At 39.5% G+C, this 22211-nt stretch overlaps 1 protein-coding gene and 1 non-coding gene across 2 annotated transcripts; both read left to right on the forward strand.

Moving 5' to 3' along the window:
- The first annotated feature begins 1422 nt into the window (after positions 1-1422).
- LOC141580463 (uncharacterized) lies at positions 1423-19438 on the forward strand. The gene is made up of 9 exons (XM_074381551.1): positions 1423-1507; positions 1584-1759; positions 2908-3206; positions 8495-8609; positions 8770-8943; positions 13002-13108; positions 14730-14867; positions 18024-18094; positions 19419-19438. Exons 1-9 carry the CDS (start codon positions 1423-1425, stop codon positions 19436-19438), a joined length of 1185 nt encoding a protein of 394 aa, XP_074237652.1.
- On the forward strand, positions 16833-16936 carry LOC141580499 (U6 spliceosomal RNA). Its single transcript, XR_012512667.1, has one exon. It is a non-coding gene; the product is annotated as a U6 spliceosomal RNA (small nuclear RNA).
- Positions 19439-22211: the final 2773 nt, after the last annotated feature.

Below are 22211 nucleotides of genomic sequence, written 5' to 3' on the forward strand. Positions count from 1 at the left end.
CAGGTATGTAGGGCAAATTCCTTTCTCTTCAACTCAATAAGTCATTCTATCATAGGGGGACTCCAAAAGGTTTTGTACGAATGTACATTAGCATATCGTAATCACTTCCCAACAGTAAGTTTCTGTGATGAGTCAATCCAATAAATGTACCTGTACTTGTGGATTTTTTTCCCCCATAGTACTCAGAATTTTGCTGCCATTACCCATGCACTGTGAATTCTTGGAGAGGTTTATGTTTTCATAATCACCTCCAGCCATGACTTCCAAACATTGCCGAATCATTCTCTGCTCCATGCTTGCTGTTATTTCTTATTATTCACATCTTGGCACTGATGGAACATAGCTCCAACCCCTTTCTATTATATTTACAGAGAAACAAATTACTTAGTCTTTACTGCAGTTCTAAGCAGATAAAAGGAGCTTATAGTCAGCACCAGATGCACCATAAGACTGGACATAAAAATTTCTTAAGATTCTCATGGAAATTGTGTGCACGTGGCTTGTCCACCTCTTTCAAAAAATCTCTCTATTTTTTAAATTATACTTTAAGTTCTGGAGTATATGTGCAGATCCTGCAGGATTGTTGCATAGGTACACACATGCCATGGTGGTTTGCTGCCACCAACCCCTGTCACCTACATCAGGCATTTCTCCCAATGTTATTCCTTCCCAACCTCCCCACCCCTGCTATCCCTCCTCTAGCTCCCACCCCACAACAGACCCCAGTGTGTGATGTTCCCCTTAGTGTGTCCATCTGTTCTCATCATTCAACTCCCACCTATGAGAACATGTGGTGTTTGGTTTTCTGTTCTTGGGTCAGTTTCCTAAGAATGATGGTTTCCAGCTTTATCTATGTCCCTGCAAAGGACATTAACTCATCCTTTTCTGTGGCTGCATAGTATTCCATGGCATATATGTGGCACATTTTCTTTGTCCAGTCTATCATTGATGGACATCTGGGTTGGTTCCAAGTCTTTGTTATTGTGAACAGTGCTGTAAATATATGTGTGCATGTGTTTTTATAACAGAATGATTATAATCCTTTGGGTATATGCCTAGTAATGGGATTGCTGGGCCAAATGGTATTTCTAGTTCAACATCCTTGAGGAATCACCACACTGTCTTCCACAATGGTTGAACTCATTTACACTCCCACCAACAGTGTGAAAGTGTTCCTATTTCTCCACATCCTCTCCAGCATCTGTTGTCTCCTGATTTTTCAGTGATAGCCATTCTAACTGGCGTGAAATGTTATCTCAATGTGGCATTTCTCTAATGACCAGAGATGATGAGCCTTTTTTTTTCATATGTTTGTTGGCTGCATAAATGTCTTCTCACACCAAAGCGCCTGCGGTTTGGGTGAAGCAGCCTGAAACAAGTCAAGGTGACACTGCCTGGGGCCCAGCTCAGAGACTACCAGGGATGCCCCAGTCTGGTTCCCTGGAGTTCATAGCATCCTGTTACCTGGATCTGCACATGGGGGTGCCTTTCTGCCTCTCGCCATCAGGTAAGTACTCCTCCAAGCCCCCTCCTGCTGGCCTGGAGACAGCGGCCTGAACCACACCCCTACTGCACTCCAGCAGAGCCCTCCAGACCAGAAGCCCCACAGCGGTTAGCCCTGGCTTGGACACTGGGCCTGCGGCACCAGAGCGGGAGCTGGCCGCCCAGCTCCAATCCTGTGGCTCCAGAGTGCGCCATTGCCAATAGCCATGTGGGTGCAGACGGGTGGCAAAAGTGCCTCGGGCAGGGTCTGGGCTCGGTGAGCTGCTTGTGCTCGCGATATTGAGGCCATTTGCAGCAAGCTCCGACAGCCCGAGCTCCAAGCTGCAGCGGCAGCCACCTGCACCAGCACCGCCCAGATTGTCTTGGGGGCTTTCTTCAGAGGAGGCTGTCAGCATCCTCAAGTTGCAGGGGTTCTAGCCCCAGCACTGCTTCAAGAGGCTTTTTCTCAGGGGCGGCCTTCTCTTCTCAATGGCCTGAAACCTCCATCAATTCCCACGAAATTTACGGGCAACACAAGGCTGTCACTAACGTTGGTGGCGCCAGGACTAGCGCGCGTGGGTTGCACATGTCGGTCACTGAGCCACGTGCAGTGATGCCACCTGAGGCGCTCACGCCACACACTGTGGCGGGCCTGTAGAGGCTGGGACACGCGCACGCTGCACGCTGCGGCTCGCCTGCGGAGGCTGGGACACGCGCACGCTGCACGCTGCGGCTCGCCTGCGGAGGCTGGGACACGCGCACGCTGCACGCTGCGGCTCGCCTGCGGAGGCTGGGACACGCGCACGCTGCACGCTGCGGCTCGCCTGCGGAGGCTGGGACACGCGCACGCTGCACGCTGCGGCTCGCCTGCGGAGGCTGGGACACGCGCACGCTGCACGCTGCGGCTCGCCTGCGGAGGCTGGGACACGCGCACGCTGCACGCTGCGGCTCGCCTGCGGAGGCTGGGACACGCGCACGCTGCACGTTGTGGCTCACCTGTAGAAGCTTGGCCTCGAGCACACCGCACGCGCATAACGGCTTGGCTTGCCTGTCGCGGTGGCTTGGCTTGGCTGTGCCTGGCTTAGCGTGGTGTTCCTCGCTTGGCTTCGTGTTCCTAGCTTTGACTGACGTTTCCTCCCTCGCATTCCTTTGCTGGGCTTGACCTTTTATCTGCTGAGCTTGGCATTCCCCTGGCTGGGCTGGGTGTTTCCTTGGGTTGGACTGGGCTCTCCCTGGGTGGGCGTGGGCTTTCCCTAGGTGGGCTGGGCTGGGCTGGGCTCCCCTCCTGGGGTGGGCAGGTTCGGGCTAGGATTGACCTTTCTCTTCAACCAGGTTGGAAACCCGGAGTTTCCTGCTAGTTGGTCAAGCTGGTTCGTACAGGCGATCTGCCCGCTACTACTGGCCTCCCCTGGCTGTTAAAAGCAGACGGTGGCTGAGGTTTGTTCAAAGCCGGCTGCCTCCGCTATGAAAAAGCCCTTTGGTCTCAGGAGCAAGATGGGCAAATGGTGCTGCCACTGCTTCTCCTGCTGCAGGGGGAGCGGCAAGAGCAACGTGGGCACTTGGGCAGACTATGACGACTGTGCCTTCGAGGAGCCAAGGTACCAGGTCCGTCGAGAAGACCTGGACAAGCTCCACAGAGCCGCCTGGTGGGGTAAAGTCCCCAGAGCCGATCTCATCGTCATGCTCAGGAGCATTGATGTGAACCAGACAGACAAGGAGAAAAGGTAGCTGGGCCTCGCTGAGAGGAGGCGGGATGGTGGGGATGTGCCCTACTGGTGTGGGGGCGGTGGCGGGGTGCCTGGCTTTATCGTTTCTGCAGGCCCCACACCATCCTGGCTGTGGAAACCTCAGAGGGGTCAGGGCACAGGCCTCTTTATGAGCAGCAACGTGAAAACAGAACTTTAACTGATTTCCAACCAAATTATAATTTCCCTCGTAGAACACTAATAGACTGTCTTAAAGTGATGTACCTCGCAAAATTAAATCGTTGCAGTGGATTATTTTTAATGTACACATTTTAAAACAATGTTATATACATTATAAAAAGGTATATATTGAGAACTAACTTCCATAGTATATCAACTTCTGGCTAAATATTCTTCAAATAAAATTCAATATGTGTTTCATATCAATGTATCCTACGTAAATATGTTATTTACTGAGAAACCTTAGAAAATAAATGGGAAGATGGTTTGTGTCTTTGAATAGGAAGACTCATTTCTCTTAAGATATGAGCTCTTTCTGCGGGTGTTGAACAATGAGAACACATGGTCATGGGGAGGGGAGCACTACACACTGGGGTCCGTTGGGGGGAAATGGGGTAGGGACGGGGGTTGGGGAGGTGGGGAGAGATAGCATGGGGAGAAATGACAGATACAGGTGAGGGGAAGGAAGGCAGCAAATCACACTGCCATGTGTGTACCTATGCAACAGTCTTGCATGTTCTTCACATGTACCCCAAAACCTAAAATGCAATAAAAAAAAATTTAAAAAAAAGATATGAGCTCTTTCTGTATTTATCACTTTTACCTAAACCAAATGAAAATAGCAAAGTTTTAGCATTTTTAAATTAGGCATGCTGTCTGTTATGGTGATAAATTAATTTTTTTGTAGCAGAATAGGAAAAGATTTGCTTTCCAGATGTCAAAATTTGCATGTGCTATTTCCACAAATTGTTTACTAACAGCTGAAAAGACATAAATGAGCAGAACAGAATAGGAAATCCAGAAATAGTCAAATGTATGTAAGAATTTAGTCCTTGATAAAGGTGATGTTTTATATTAGTAAAAAATTTAAATATTCCTAAGTGAAATGCATGCTGTTTGGAGAAACCTAGCTAGATTTTTATGTGATAAAAATAAATTCCTGGAGTATAGAGTAAAAAACTTTAAATACACAAAAGGTGAAAAGTACCAGAAAAAAACCACAAATGCCTATTTATATATGCATATATAAATATTTAGGTGAAGTCTTTGTCCCCCAGGCTGGAGTACAGTGGTGTGATCTCGGCTCACTGCAACCTCTGTCTCCCAGGTTTAAGCAATTCTCTGCCTCAGCCTCTCGAGTAGCTGGGATTACAGGTGCCCGTCACCATGCCCAGCTATTTGTTTTTGTATTTTTAGTAGAGATGGGTTTCATCATCTTGGCCAGGCTGGTCTTGAACTCTTGAACTTGTGATCCACCTGCCTTGGCCTCCCAAAGTGCTGAGATTACAGGTGTGAACCACTGTGCCTGGCCTATATATGCAGATGTATGTTTATGTTCACAGTGACTTTCCTGAGAACCTCCCAAAGCAAGTATTCTGAAGGTTGGCTTGGCAAAATAAAAAACATCTGTATATAAGAAAAACATTAACAGAGGTCCAACATCTTTACAAAACATGTATTTTCATTTTACAGAGAATTCTTTCAAGTCAACCAAAAGACAACTAAATAAACTCAATTTAAAATTGGGCAAAGTAATTTCTTTGTATGTCTACCAGTGATCTACGCACTTAGGAAAACATAGTGTTCTGGTAAGAGAAGGAATTTAAGTTAGAGGAGGAATGAAATACTGTTTTCTATTTCACAGAAATTAGAAAATACTGTTTAGAAATTAGAAAATATTTTCTAATTTCTAACAGAATTAGAAAATACTGTTTTCTAATTCTAATTTAAGTTAGAAGAGGAATGACAGGCCAGGTGCAGTGATTCATGCCTGTAAACTCAGCACTTTGGGAGGTCAAGGAAGGTGGATCATGATTTCAGAATTTGAGACCAGCCAGGCCAGCATGGTGAAAGCCCATCTCTACTAAAAATACAAAACTTTGCCGGACCTGGGCCTGTGGGCGAGTACTTGTAATCTCAGATACTTGGGAGACTGAGGCAGGAGAATTGCTTCAACCTGGGAGGCATAGGTTGCAGTGAGCCAAGATTGTGCCACTGCACTCTGGTCTGGGGACACAGCGAGACTCCCTCTAAAAAAAAAAAAAAAAAAGAAAAAAAAAAAAGGGGAATAGAATATGGCTTTCTATCCACAAAGTGTGTGAGGATGAAGAACAGTGGTATTTACACAGTTGCTTAAAGTTTAAGTTGCTGTGACTTTTCAAATAGATACTTTGGTGGTAAGAACTCTATTTTTAAAATGTATATGCCTTTTACCCATCAATTTCAATATTCTGAAATAGCTTTAATAAATGTATACATCTACAACTCTGCACTGGATGTTAAGAAGCAAAAAAAACTATTCAGTCTACTCACAAAACAGTACATTGTGGAATATTATGGGGAATTGTACCAAAAGAAGAACCATATAAATGATGCATAGGGACAAGAAAGAGGAAGAATTCTATAGCACACAATAAAGGAAACCTAAGAACGAGAGTTAAAAATAGTAAAGAACCTTTTTTTTTTAATTTAAAGTTTTTTTTATATAAGTTTTCCCACATGGTGGGGCCTTGCTTTGCATGTTGATGAAGAACTACACAAACAAAGCTAATATAGTTAAAATCAGCTTGCCTTCCCATAGTTGAAGCAGGTTCTTGGAAGTTACAATTTAAGGTACCCCAAAAAAGTTTGAAATAAAACAAAACAGACATAAACAATGAAAAAAAAGAAATGTGTACATCTTTTTTTTTTTAGTATTGCTTATAATAGCAATATATTGAGAAGAACTCATATGAAGATTTTATGAACAAATTTCAGTGCATCCATGGCATGGAATAATATGTAACCATTGAGGGTGTCAATAGAGATATGTTGACATGCAAAGATGTAATTTGGTATATAAAGTGAGGAAAAAAATCTGTTTTACATATACACAAACAATCTGCTTTTGTGTTAACTGAAAAGATGTAGAAAATATGATCAAATTTATTTCTGGGGATTTGTGAGTGAAGTTTTTCCCTTTCTCTTATCTGTGATTTCTGCAACGAACATCTCAAAAGTTTTAGTTAAGTTTCAGTAGTCATGAAATAATCCTTGGGAATAGAAGAAATATGCTACTTGCATAGATACAAATAATTTCTCACATTCTATTATGTATTTTTATTTCTGTGGATGGGTATCTTCTGTAAACTTTTACCCTATCCAGAAGTAGAGGGAATCTGTTTACCTGTTCCTGTAGATTTTATTGTATATACATTTTATTATATATTTATCTTCTCCTTATATATAGATTAATGTGTAAAAACTGTGGATTAATGGTTTTACTTTAGTTATATATGAAAATTAAAATAGCAAATATAACTGATTATTACTATTACAAATGTATTCCTCTACAGGAGTTGTTTTTTTTTTTTTAATATTGAACTCACCAGCCGTATCCTTTCAATCTGATTATTCATCAAACATAAGCCAGACACCTATTATGTGGCAGGTGTGTCTCGAACCTATTACGTGGCAGGCAGGTTCTACTCCCTCTCAGGGTCCTTCATCTTTGAAAACTTCATGTTTACATGCTGGGGCTGGGCAAACTGAGAGATTTTAAATTGGGGTATTAGAACTTAATCTCAATTGAAGCTTTTCCTCTCTTCTTTCAAACAAAAGCGTTTCTGAAGGTAGAAATAGTAAAAAGATAACATTTAATTGCCCTTTAAAATTTATAACAATCTTGGATAAAGACTGTTTTAGTACTTTTAAGAACGGGATACATAAACAGCAGCCACAGAAAAAGAATCAGAGCATGTCCTTTACAGGGACATGGATGATGTTGGAGGCCATTATCCTTAGCAAACTAACACAGGAACAGAAAACACCAGATAGCACATGTTCTCACTTACAGGTGAGAGCGTAATGATGAGAACACACAGACACCTACAGGGGAGCAGCACACACGGGGCCTATCAGACGGTGGGGGTTGGGAGGAGGGAAAGCAGCAGGAAATAGAAGGAACAGGTAGCAGGCTTCATATCTGGGTTATGAAACAATCTGTACAACCCTCCTTGGCACACATTTACCTATGTAACAAAACCACGCATCCTGCACAAGTATCACTGGATGTAAACGTTGAAGAAACTCCACAAATAGTTTTCCAAATCCTTTTTTAAAAAAGAAAATTGATAATAGTCTTAAATCCTAATATTAATGATTGGAAATACCTGATTTACATACATTCTGTAATTCTGAGTATTGAAAAAAATGAGACATACTTAGTCATTTAAATCTCAAGTTTTCTTTGGCTTAAAGTTTTTTGAAAACCGAAGTAAGAATTAGTTTATTTTAGAAATTTGTTTTTGTTTTCACCTCAGCCTTCTTATTTCACAGTTCTTTTAAGAACTAAAACTCATCTAAATGCCAGTCATCGGACTAGAACTGTGCCAGACCTGTTATATTATAACGTGGCCTACCTAATGTAAGGCACCAGGGATTGTAAGATGACTCATTATTTTATGTCCCAATAAGAGAATTATTTAAATGCTGCCAATTACAGTTATGGTAAATCATGAATTACAAGTGACATTCCAGTATAAGAAATGTTCAAACGTGAAATCATCTTAGAATCACTAAAATAGAATGTTACCTGTAATCTTTAAAACATACCTCAAAGTGTAGGTATAATTGTATTATCTCACTCAATTCACGTCTCCAGTAGTAGTAGTAAAAATTACAATATCTAGCAATTATTGAGCTGTTGTGTTAGGAACTATTCTCTGTCTTTTGTGTAGAGTCTCATTTAAGTATTACAGTGGTTTTCTCTGAGAAAGTTACTATTTTCATTCCCATTTTATTGTTGAGGAAATGGAGATACAAAAAGGCTAAGCAACAACTAGGAAGTGACAGAGCGGAAAGAGGATTCCAGCCCAAGTTGAATAGAATCCAAGGGCTATGCTCTTTCTGTTCAAATAGGCTGCTCTTTCACTCATACAGTGAGTAAGGAGGGGTAATAAATAGTATACTTTCTTCAAAGGAAAATCCAATGTTTGTTTTGAAGGCAGAGTAATAGCAGACTGTTCAGTGTTTGCAATGACATAAATTGCTGAGGTGGCTGTAGATAGTGCACTACAATTTCCTAAAAAGTCTTCTCACTCTCATAGAACTGCCCTCCATTTGGCCTCTGCCAATGGGAATTCAGAAATAGTAAAACTCTTGCTGTACAGAAGATGTGAACTTCATGCCTTTGACAGCAAAAAGAGGACAGCTCTAATAAAGGTATGCAGTAGCCGACTGTATCGGCATGAGATGGATTTGATTTCAATATGTAGAATAAAGATGAGTTTTCTCATTTAAATATAGCTAGTTGGTGAAACCTGTGGAATATTTCTTTTGAGTTCCTAGGATTTATGATTTGTTTTTGGTCTAATACTGACAGGCCGTACAGTGCCAAGAAGATGAATGTGTGTTAACGTTGCTAGAACATGGCACTGACCCAGACCTTCCGGATGTGTATGGCAATACCGCGCTACACTACGCGGTCTACAATGAAGACAAATTACTGGCCAAAGCACTGCTTTTATACGGTGCTGATATTGAAGCAAAAAACAAGGTATAGATCTATCAATTTTATTTTCAAAATACTGAAATGCTATTGTTTTAACACTGACCTCCTGTGTAAGGGTTAGTTTTCTGTATTTGGAAGCTCAAGCATACCTGAATGAAAATATTTTGAAATGACTTAATTGTCTCAGATTTTATTTTCAATATTGTTAAATTTAAAGAAGAATTAGAGGGTACAACTTTTTTAAAAATGTACTTGTGGTAAATTTCTTTTTTTGAAAACACTGAAATTGTAAAAGGTAATACTTACTGTTTTTTCTAATTTTTCTTTCCCAGGTTTTTTGTTTGTTGGTTTGTTTTTCCTAATGACTGTAAAATAGTAAAATTTGCCCTGGAAATAAGTTTTACATTAAAACTCCAAGAAAACAAAAACATGTTTCAGTGAATAGAAATCCTGCTGCTTTGGCAAATTTCTAAGAAAAGTAATCCATATGAAGTGATGTATCTTGAGTGGCAAGGCTTAGGGTAGCTCTGATTGCTCATGAGGGAGAAATGGAAAGGGGAGAAGAGAGCAATCAGAAATATCAAGGCTAGTTTGGAAATTAGGTAATGGAGGGGAAAGACCATGAAACGGTTGTGTGTGTGTGTGTGTGTCTGTGTGTGTGTGTGAGTGTGTGTGTGTGTGTGTGTGTGTGTGTGTGTTGGTATTCATTCGTTTCTTTTGTATGGTGAGACAAAGTTCTCTTCAGTTTTAGAGAATGAGTTTTCAGTTTGGGGGAAGGAGTTAGTTATAAATTGCCTGGAGATCAATGTTAGAAGGCCTCTGAGGAACCAGATTGGCAGTGAATAGGTGGTAATGTAGTGGGAAACCCTTGAGCAGAGGGAATAACAGGTACTTAACTGACTCATGATCCTCTTCTGGTAGAAATAGCCAACTAGAGTCTCAATTCTGCTTTCTAATCTAGAATGTCTTGATGGGAAGGTGGGAGATAAGGAGCTTATAAATAACAAGATTAAGTTGGATTTTGAGTTTACTAGACCCTGTTCTTCTCTTACCTGGGAAAATTATGTGGTGTTTTCAGCAAATGAATCTCTCTCCTACTCTTTTCTCTTTTTGGCCAAATCCTCAAATGATAAAGGGAATTGGTCATGTGGCTAAGAGAGGACACTGAAGTAATTATCTATTGCACTAGTTTTCAGCTAGAATTGTGCATCCCAGTAACCTGAGGAAAAATTTTAAATAATCTACAAGTCTAGGCTCTCCCCTGAAGATTTTCATAAAGTAAGTCTAATAAATCCTGGGCATGTATGTTTCAAAAGGTTTCCTTGAAGCCAGGCATGGTGGTGAATGGCTGTAGTCTCAGCTGCTGGGGAGGCTGAGTGGGAAAATTGCTTGAGCTCAGGAGTTTGAGTCTAGCCTGGGCCACATAATGAGACCTTTCTCTAAACAACGATGACAAATTCCTCAAAATCTGGATACACTCTTGCTGAGGAATCACTGAATAAATAAGTGTAATATATAAATTCTTACATCTCAGAAACTTAAGATCTCTAGAATAGTTGCAGTTGGAGTTGGATATGTGCTAATTCCTTTATATCTTTCATTTCCCATAATACTAGTTTGACTTTTTTGCGGGGTGGGAGACAAGGTCTCTGCCAGGCTGGAGTGCAGTAGTGTGATCACAGCTCACTGCAGCCTTGACCTCCCCAAGCTCAGGTTTTTGTATTTTTTTTCCGAAGTAGAGATGAGTTTTTTGCCATGTTGCCCAGACCAGTCTTGAACTCCTGGGCTCAAGTGATTCACCTGCTTCAGGCTTTCAAAATGCTAGGATTACAGGTGCCACCATTGCTGGCCTAATCTGACTTTTATCTCTGTGGTTGGGATGTTAAAATGAATATTATTGGCAGTATCAATCAGCTTACGGAATAATACCTTCTCCTAACATCAGTTATTCACTGCCATTCAGAAGGTCTTTAGAAATTTGCAGTGAGTAGTCTTCAATAAGTAGAGGATGGTCCTCTCAGGATTTTGTTTCTCTTTGTTACCATTCAAGTGCTTAGCTCAGTAAGTTGTTAGTAAGATCAGAGTTTTCTCAGTTAGAATTGTAGCAAATTCTAAACCTCTTTGATCAATTGAAGCTGTATTATCAACTATCCAGTATCTCTCTAAATGGTGTTGGGAAAACTGGTTAGCAGTGTGCAGAAAGCAGAAACTGGACCCCTTCCTGACACCTTACACTAAAATTAATTCCAGATGGATTAACAATTAAACATAAGTCTTAACACCATAAACAACATAGAAGAAAACCTAGGCAAAACCATTCAGGACATAGGCGTAGGCAAGGACTTCATGGCTGAAACACCAAAAGCAATGGCAACAAAAGCCAAAATAGACAAATGGAATCTAATTAAACTCCAGAGCTTCTGTACAGCAAAGGAAACCATCATTAGAGTGAACTGGCAACCAACAGAATGGGAAAAAAATTTTGCAATCTGCCCATCTGACAAAAGGCTAATATCCAGAATGTGCAAAGAACTAAAACAGATTTATAAGAAAACAAACAAACCCAATCAAAAGTGTTCAAAGGGTATGAACAGACACTTTACAAAAGAAGACATATATGAGCCCAACAAACATATTAAAAAATGCTCATCATCACTGGTCATTAGAGAAATGCAAATCAAAACCACATTGAGATACCATCTCACACCAGTTAGAATGGTGATCTTTAAAAAACCTGGAGACAACAGATGCTGGAGAGGACGTAGAGAAATAGGAACATTTTTACACTGTTGGTGGGATTGCAAATTAGTTTAACCATTGTGGAAGACAGTGTGGCAATTTCTCAAGGACCTAGAAATAGAAATTCCATTTGATCCAGCAATCTCATTACTGGGCATATACCCAAAGAATTATAAATTCTTCTATTATAAAGACACATGCACACACATATGATCATTGTGGCAATGTTTACAATAGCAAAGACCTGGAACCAACCCAAATGTCCATCAATGATAGACTGGATAAACAAAATGTGGCACAAATACACCATGGAATACTATGCAGCCATAAAAAATGATGAGTTCATGTCCTTCGTAGGAACATGGATGAATCTGGAAACCGTCATTTTAGCAAACAGACACAAGAACAGGAAACCAAACACCACATATTATCACTCAAAGGTGGGTGTTGAACAATGAGAACACATGGACACAGGGAGGGGAGCATCAGAGACTGTGGTCGGTTGAAGGGGGGCTAGGAGAGGGACAGCAGGGGGGTGGGGAGTGTAGGGAGGGATAATGAGGGGAGAAATACAAGATAGAGGAGATAGGGGGGTGAAGGCAGCAAACCACCTTGCCATGTATGTAACTATGCAACAATCCTGCATGATTTGCACATGCACCCCAGAACCTAAAGTACAATAAATAATAATAAATAAAACATTTGTAGAGCATTTGCTTAATCAGAATGGCAGTTTTAAACACTGAAAACCATGGAGTTATTAAGACTACATATAGGGATTCTGTAAATTTGGTTTCAGTAGTTCTATGAACTGATTATTTATTTAGTTACCAATCTGGAAAACTTAAATGCAAATTGATTTTAAATGAATAAATGTTGGAAAAATTGTTGAAATGGGCAGTATGAGACTTAGTAGCAATATTTATTGCATGTTGGAGCTTGATCTTTTGGTAAAACATGAAACTAAAGAAATATTTTACAAATTCTTGCTTTATACCCAACAATTTGTCTTAGAGTTTGAGAATATAGAGCTAAAAGATACAGCTCTTTGTTTAGATGGAAAAAATATTATCATCCAATAGTACCATGCCAAATGCTGGCATAGAAGCAAAGATTCCTGGAACCAGTAAGTGTTTAAAGTGAGTTTTTGAGATGATCAGAGTTAATGTGTTGAGGCAGAAGAGAGGTGTCTCCAAGGGAAAGAGCAGTGTGTGAGAAAGCACCGAAGAGTAAGAAGGAAGTGACTATAATTTGTTTACTTTCTATGAGTGTAAGTTTATAGGATCTTATATAGTTTCCAGTTCAGTTGAGAAGTACGTAATTTTTTGAATCAAATATCATTTTTGCTTTGTATTGTTTTACAGTGTGGCCTCACGCCACTTTCACTTGCTGTGTACGGACAAAAAGAGAAAATGATGAAATTTTTAATCAAGAAAAAAGCTAATGTAAATGCAATTGATAAATTTGGAAGGTATAGTTATTTTTTTTAATCTCTGTGTTGTAGAATGATAGCAGTCAAGTCATAAACATTTATAAGATTAACTTATTGCAACATAGTGATCAGGATCAACAAATCAGTTAAGTAGAGAAACAACTAGACTGGGCAACATAAAGAACAGTTTTAGTGGGATTCCTCTTACTACATTGACTGATGTTATTATGTGACATTTTTGGTTATATGATTTATGTTAGCTAAATAGATTTCATATTTGTCTCATGAAGTGTGAACTGTAACTTTTAGTTTACTTTATGACTCAGTTTTGAACTTAACTCTTTCTAGTAGTTTTTAATCTCTATGTCTTATATGCTTTTCCACTAATACATTTTATTAAACATAAATAGGAGTTGATAATCATTTTGTCTTTTGAATAACTCAGCGATAAGTTGCTTTCTTTGAAGAATATTAATGTTAGCTTATGCCTCCAAGACAATTAATTGCTATTCCCACAAACTGTAAGTTCATCAGCTTTTGTTTTAATTCCAGTGTATTTTGATGCTTTTATTATTTATTTATTTATTTATTTATTTATTTATTTATTTATTTTTGAGACAGAGTCTTGCTCTGTCACCAGGCACCAGGCTGGAGTGCAGTGGTACCATCTCTGCTCACTGCAAACTCCATCTCCCAGGTTCAAGCAATTTTCCTGCCTCGGCCTCCTGAGTAGCTGAGATTATAAGCATGCTTCACCATACCCAGCTAATTGTTGTATTTCTTAGTGGAGACTGGGTTTCACCAAGTTGGTCAGGATGGTCTCAATCTCTTTACCTTGTGATCCGCCTGCCTCGGCCTCCCAAAGTGCTGGGATTACAGGTGTGAGCCACTGTGCCTGGCCTTATTTTTAATTGGTATGGAGAGAGGAAGTAAAGATAACTTTTAAGTGGGTACACTGTTCCTTTAATGAAGGCAAGGTGTGGGTGGGTGATAAGGGAAAAGAGCTAGGCTTCAGATTCACACAAGACTGGGTTTAATTCCTAGCTTTCTTACTTGATAGGTGTGTGACCTTGGTAATGTTATTTACCACCAAATGTGTTGTCATATATGAAAAGGAGGAGAATATCTCCTTCAAAATTGCCTGTGCATAAGTAAGAATGATGTGCATGTGCGGCATTTAATTCAGTGCCCAGCACATGCTTATTGGCATCATTAACTGAAACTTTTATGACTACTGTTTTCACCATTATTATTAATATTACTGCTTTCAGCATGCAGATAGCTCTTATGTGACCCCACAGCTGATTTTCTGTTACCATGTATCAGTCTCGGGAAGTGGGAAGGAAATCTTTACTTAAATCTTTGTTCACTTCAGATAAGTGGCCCTAGCATAGTTTCTTGCCCATCAAAGGCCTTTAAATTAGTAGCTTCTACTATTTAACACCCCACTGAGATAAGAGGTTTTCTTTTTGTCCCTTCCTTTTAACCTTGGTGGTATTTTACAGAGATTAACACTTGAGCACCCAAGATGCTTATGTCTTTTAGTGCATGCAAATGTTTAATTCTGCATTGACAGGCAAGATACTAAATGGGTAAAGTATGCCAGATTAGCTTACAACTTTATTACAGTTAGGGAAAAATTACCTCTCTGTCATTTTAGGACTGTGCTTATACTTGCCGTATGTTGTGGATCAGCAAGTATGGTTGGCCTTCTACTTGATCAAGATATTGATGTATTTTGTCAAGATAAATCTGGAAAAACTGCCAGGGATTATGCTGTGTCTAGTCAACATAATATGTAAGTGTTTACATGAAAAGTCTAGTTAACACTAAATTAAGGCTTAAAATAATTACAATGATTGTATCTTATATATCAAGTGAGATGTAGTAGTTTGGCTTGGGTAGTTTTAAAGTGGCAATGAGTTAGTCCCCTGCGTCAGCTAGAAATCAAGCAAAAGGTAGACTGGTTAGAAGTACCAGTGTGTGCAGGATTCTTTATCTCAGGACTTGTAAGACGTTTCTGTTTACAGATTCCAACATTGTTCATTTCATCCAAGTATAACACCTATGAATGAGATAAAAAATAGTGTCACATCTTTCTTTTTTTTTTTTTTTTTTTTTTTTGATTAGTTATTTGGGTCTTGAAATGTCCAGTTTATCAGAAAGTCATTTACTGTCTTCTGAAGACTATCTCTTACATACTCTTTGAATTTTTCAAGAACCAAAGGGATTTACTAAATCCAAGGAAGACAATCCCTTTTATCAAATCAGAAGGACTAGAAACAAAGGGCATTCCAATCATTCTGTTGTTTCTGTTGATTCTGTTGCATTTTTGCCCCTGAAACTGGTCCTGCTGCCTGGTAATGGTTGATCTTTGACACCAGGATGCCCTTACTGATTCAGATCCCTCAGGTCTTCATGGTGATTCATACAAAGATGTTGAAGTTACAGCGTTTTTTAAATTCACATACCTATGCTTATATGCTCAGCCATTATTCCCAAAGCACCAGCACCATGCTCTGGCAATGTGACTTTATCCACACACAAAATGAGCTAATTGACCATCACCCCCATGTTCAGCCTAGACTTAGCTGAGACCTTCATGGTAAGAGATCCTTTCAGGCCTTTGTTGGTCTTTTCTGTAACAGATATTCATTGGGCTTGTTCTAAATGGTCAGAGAGGTTGAAACAATGTGGCAGGAAGAGATGAGTGTTTCTTTCTTCTTTGCTACCAGTTCTGTACCCTCATGCACCTTTATATCCTGTATAATACCTGAGGCAGTAGAAAGTCCCATGTTTACCTTCCCCAGAGCAGCGGACTCCCAGTTGTGATTGGCCCCTTGACTGATCTGTTTTAAATAATAATGAAAATTGCCCAAGCTACTTGCAACTCTACCTCAATATTTAAAAATATTTTCAAATTCTACCTCACAGGAAGCCATTGAAGAGAATTCTCAGAATCTCAAGTAGGTTAGTTGGACTTAACAGAGCCATACCTTGTCCATGTCTCATCACTGAATGTAGGGAATCCATGAGCCCCACACATTGGGTGCCAGAACATAGGGATCCATAAGCCCCACACGTTGGGTGCCAGAATGTAGGGCTCCATGAGTCCCACATTGGGCACCAGAATGTAGGGAGCAACCCCTACATCACCGGTGGGTACCCTGAGTTCGGTGGTGACAAAGGAATGAGAAAAAGACAGATTAAGAGAGACAATGGGACCAGAGGGCCATCACTTATTACTTCGGAGGTGACAGTGAAATCCCCAAGCTCTGACCATCCACTCTATTTATTGGTTACAATCACTTTGATCTACAGGGTAGGGGTGGAGTAATGGTGGGGAGAGGATGATGGTGGAGTGAACCAGTGAGCCAGAACTGAATCAGTGAACTGGAACTGGTGTGTCATTCTAAGGAGTGATAACAGTGGCAGTTTGGGGGTTTCACGAAAGGAGAACATGTGGTTATCTTTAGCTTGTTATCTATGTACAGCTGATGGAACACAGACCTTACAAGGAGCCCACAAGTCTGGCTACATCATAGTGCTATGAAGGGTTTTTATAGCCTTGAGCACAATGTTTATGGTAACAGAGCCAAGGTCACCCTGAACTGGAGCATGAGGCATGAAGAGGCCTTCCTCCTCAGAGGCCTCCTGCGGCCTTCCGCAGTGTATTATTCCCTGCTTATATGTTACTCATAACCAATTTATGTAGCTACTCTGTAAGTTCTTTCTAATCATGTGTAAAAGTAGAACTTTCTGCTTGCTTCAGCAGCACACATTCTCAAATTGAAACAATAAAGAGAAAAATACCATGGCTTCCTGCATAGGGAGGCCACACAGATTTTTGAAGCATTCCATATTTTTCACAGTCACTGGAAGGTCATTTGACGGTTTGCTGACTAGCTATAACGCAACAGAGTGATTCAAAGCAAAATGGGTGTCACTAAAATATTGAAATTGTTATTTGTACTGCAAAAATAGTCATGTAAGGTGGTCTATGAGATAACACTGGAACTGAATAATGTGTGTGGTGTTGTGTGCAAAATATGTTGTTAGTATGTATCTAGCAACTTCTTCATGGAACCTAAAAATAAATGAAAGTAGGGTTTTGGTCTCTCATGTCAGCTGGAGATGAACGTGGATATAAAGCATCATCCTGACAAACATCTGCTGTTTGAGAGTTTGAGTCTATAGGGAAGGATCATTGGTCCAAGCCAGGTCTTAACATCCATTGATTTTTCTGTCCTTAGTGTGATTGATAGACTCCATAATAGTAGACAATCATGTCATCTACTTTAAGGAGATATTTATCAATAAATTTAGTTACAAACTGTGAAATAGTTGAGATGCCCTGAACTATGAGCCACAAAGAGCAGGACAACTAATAAGCAAAATTAGGACTTAATAACATTTCCTGAAAACAGCAACCTTTTCATATTGGAACCTATGCACAAAATACAGATTGGGTTTTATTTGAAATTCCAACATGATTTCAGTCATAAAATTTAGGAACAGATTATTCCATTGCTTTAATATTTCTGTGAGCTTTTAAAAAATGTTATCTTGTTAAATCTTTATAACAATCTAGTGAAATAAGACAGCAAAGTTCTTATTTTGTAGAAGAAGACATTGAGCCCAAGAGGAGCAACTTGTCCAAGAACAAATAGCTGTTCATTATGCAGCTAGGACTTATGCAGAGTTGGTACACATTATGTCAGACTAATGCGAGTTAACTTACTGGGTCATAGTGCCCTTGATTTATGACTATTTCACTTTACTCTTTTTCTTGTTTATGATAAGTTTGTAGAATGTACACATAGGTGGATGGAATAATATTGTTAAGTTCTGATATTCTGATATTGTTTGAATTACTCTAAGCATTTCACATTTGGTAAGTATTTTTTTATCTCAGTATTAAAAGTCTTTTTATTTATTACATTTTTATACACAGAATTTGCCAATTACTTTCAGACTACAAAGAAAAACAGATGTCAAAAAAGTTTTCTGAAAACAGCAATCCAGGTAAGACTTCTGATAGTGAGTTACTTTAGGCCAGTTGTCAGCAGGCTTTTTGGCACCAGGGACCGGTTTTGTGGAAGACAGTTATTCCATGGACTAGGGAAAGGTTGAGGTGGTTTCGGGATTATTCAATCACATCACATTTATTTTGCTACTTTATACTATTAATACATTGTAATATATAATGAAATAATTATGCAACTTACCATAATGTAGAATCAGTGGGAGCTCTGAGCTTCTTTTCCTACAAATAGATGGTCCGATCTTGGGACAAAGGGAGACAGTGACAGATCGTACGACATTAGATTCTCAAAAGCAGCACATGATCTAGATCCCTCATGTGGGCAGTTCACAACAAGGTTCATGCTTCAGTGAGGATCTAATGCTGTCCCTGATCTGACAGGAGGCAGAGCTCAGGCAGTAAGATGAACCAGGGGTGTGGCTGTAAATACAAATGACACTTCCTTGGTTTGCCTCCTGCTCACTTCCTCCTGTGTAGTGAGGTTCCTAATAGGCCATGGACTGGTACCAATCTGTGAGGCACTGGTCAGGAAACATATGCTAGTACCAGCAAGGTCTCACTATTGCTGACTTCACTCCTCCTAATTTGAAATGAAAAGAGATATATTTACTTTGTTGGAACAAGATGTGTTCTTCTATCTGTGGGTTAATTGTCATGATAACAGTAATTTTGTTAGAACAAGATGCTTGGCTACCATTCATCAAAAGGTTGTCATAATAAATATACAAATTGCACAACTCTAGGCTCAGCAGATGATAATCAAAGTAGAAAATGTTTCACAATAATAAAAATGCTAGTATGCTACCTGGATGTGGACACCTAATACATTGTACAATCCAGATTGTATAAGGACACCTTTAATTTAGCCATCTATTTATCAGAGCGCTTTTGATAACAAGGAGACAAAGATGAAACTGATGTAATTTTGATCTTTAACACAATTGTCTCTATTTCATTTCTGTGCTTTTTCAACAGAATTGACAAAGAAAACATTTTTATTTATGTTTTAACTTGTCCACTTAACAAATAATTATGAAATGTTTTTTAGATACGTTTTTTTCTAATGCTACAGAACACAAATAAAAATACAAACAGAGAGGAGCTCGTTATTATGATTATCATTTTTTATTATTTTGCTACTTTATTCAGTGCTTGCTGTGTGCTAGATGCCCACTGGAAACTTATAATTATGATTATTTATTATATTGATTATGTGCCAGACATAACTGATGAGGAATGAAAGCTTTTTGAATAAAGGTAGGTAGGATTGAAGGTAAGCATGCAAACTGAGTAGAATGTTTCAAGGTAAAGAAGCAGAAGAATGATGATTGGCAGAAGGAAGATGTAACAAGATTGTGTGTCTGCCGGAAGGAACTTCTAACGCGATTTCCTCTGGGAGGAAGAGCAGCAAGTGCAGAAGACAAGATGCTTGAGCGAGCTTTGCAGGGTTTGTGAGCAGTTCACTTTTGCTAGTACCAAAAGTGTGAGATATGAGAGGTTGGGAGTGAGGTGAATACTCAGTTAAGGCAAGTTTATAATAGTCTTTTTAATACTATAGAAACGAGTAGGTCTTCAGCCTTGGTCATCATGGTGGAAGCCCATCTCTACTAAAATACAAAAATTAGCCGAGTGTGGTAGTCAGCATGTGTAATCCCAGCTAATTGGGAGACTGAGGCACAAGAATCACTTGAACCTGGGAGCTAGAGGTGGCAGTGAGCTGTTGTGCCACTGCACACCAGCCTAGGCAAAAGGGTAAGACTTTATCTCCATAAATAAAGGAATGAATGAATGAATGAATGAATGAATGAATGAATGAAATGAATAGCTCTTATCTGGTGGGCCATGGGAATTTTACCAGTGGAATGCTTTGGACTGCACATACTAGATGAGCAGTGGCTAAAACAGTAGGAATCAAAATTGTTTGGGTTGTTCAGTGATATCCCAGGATCCCACTTGTCCCTCTTTCAGCTGTGTTGTTGGCAGTGTTTTATTATGTCTCCTTTCATAGTTGGCTAATCCACAACAGCTCCAAACATCTTGTTCTCACAACACAACATCGCAAGGGCTGCTTTTCTTCACAGTGTCTTTTAAATGGGTAGAAAACTTAGAAGCATGCAAGGGGCTTCCTGTAACATTTCATTGGATGGGCCACACCACATGCACATCCCAAAACCAGGCACTGGGAAAGCGGATAAGTGATTAGCTTAGAATACTCATTTCTCTTTCTGAAGCTGAGGAGGGGAATTGGGATAATAAACATCCCAATAGACTTGTGTTTCTTCTGCAAGAAAGAATAAGGAAAGGCTATTGGTAGGGAGCCAGCAGTGTTTCCTGCAGAGGTTCATTGGAGAAATTTGAGTAGGGGAGTCACAAGATTAAATTTGAGTATTAAGGCATTCTGGTTATGGTGTAAAAGTGGTTAGCAAGCTTTTCCTGTAAAGGACGAGGTGGGAAATATTTTAGACTATGTGGTCTCTGTTGTGTCTAGTTAACCCTGCTGTTGTAGTGTGAAAACCACCACGGATAACATGTAAGCAAATAGGCATGACTGAGATCCAAGAAAACTTTATTTACAAAGCCATAAGGCAGACTGGATTTGGCCTGTGGCCTGTAGTTTGCTGACCCCTCATAAAGGATTGATGGAAGGTAAACATGTAAAGAAACCAGGAGACAAAGGAAGCTTTTGCAGTAGTAGTCAGCTACAGTTTCCTTGTCATACATCCTTGAACTAGTGTCAATGTAGTAAGAGGTTTTCACCCATGCATGGTGAAAAAAAAGAAACTTAGGAATCTTAGTTACTCATTTAAAAATGCTGGCCTTTTTTGTGGTGTTATGTCTTTTTCATTTGTTTTGCTTAAATTTTTTCATGTAAGAAATAACATTAATAGTTGACCATTTTTATTTAAATAAAAGCCATTTTCTAAATGTTTATGTTCCAAATGGCAGTGGGAATATAAAGCAGAGACAGAAGAGAGGTATAGTCAATATGATTTAGTGATAATTGAATAAGAAAAGTTTGGGGGATAGAGAGAAAGCTCAGATGATGCACTGGTTTCCAGATTGTACACTAGCATTTAACCTGGACATGCGGAAGGAGTAGGAAATTTTCTGGTGAATACAGAAGAGTAAACAGTAGCAGGTTAGTAGGAATGACTAATTTTTTTCTATGCATTTTTAATGGAATATTCATACAGGATATTTTGAGTAGGTAATTGGATAATCAGCATTTATAACTTGCATTCTACTAGTTTGACTCTCAATAATAAGACTTGTCAAAGATCCAAGAATCTGAAAGTTGATGATAAATGTCCATGTGTATCATCATCAATGACCGAAAGTCAGCATCCACAGAATTGGGACAGATGAACTTAATAGATAAAGATGAATGTCGGAGTTGTGTTTCTCTTAGGGACTGACACTCTCTATTACCTGTGGGACTCACAGCTGCCAGGAAAGAAAGAGAGCAAGAAGCCTATTGAAGAAGCACGGCAGATTCAGTCCTGGAGTGCCCTGTTTGGCTTCATGTCTTAGTTCTGAATTGTAACAAATTATTTTCTGTAAAATGTGCTTTGTGTTTTTCCCCTCTGGCAGCATGTGAACAAACAGAATCCCTTTCGTAGGGCATTTTTGTATTCTTTCTTGAAACAAAGCAACATGTAAATAACAAAAAGAAGAAAGTAAGAGAAAGAGTGTTTTTTGTATAGGCTAGCATTTAGCATAAACTTGGGAGTACCAGGATTATACTTAGAATTTAGGGACGGGATGGGAAAACTAGATAGAAATCTATATTTAATATAAATATTTCAGTATATTGGTTAAAACTTTTATGAAAATACATCAAAGGATCTTTGATCCACTAAACCAGGAGCTGGCCAGCTTTTTCTGCAAAGACTCAGTTAGTAAATATTTTAGGCTTTGTGGGCTATATATATTTATTTTTTTGAGACAGGGTCTCACTCTGTGTCCCAGGCTGGAATGCAACTGCATGATCATGGCTGACTGCAGTCTTGACTTTCTGGGCTCTAGTGATCCTCCCGTCTCAGCCTCTCTACTAGCTGGGACCACAGGTGTGCAACATCACACCCAGCTAATGGACTC

Source organism: Saimiri boliviensis, chromosome 11 (assembly GCF_048565385.1).
Source record: "Saimiri boliviensis isolate mSaiBol1 chromosome 11, mSaiBol1.pri, whole genome shotgun sequence".
Classification (NCBI taxonomy): domain Eukaryota; kingdom Metazoa; phylum Chordata; class Mammalia; order Primates; family Cebidae; genus Saimiri; species Saimiri boliviensis.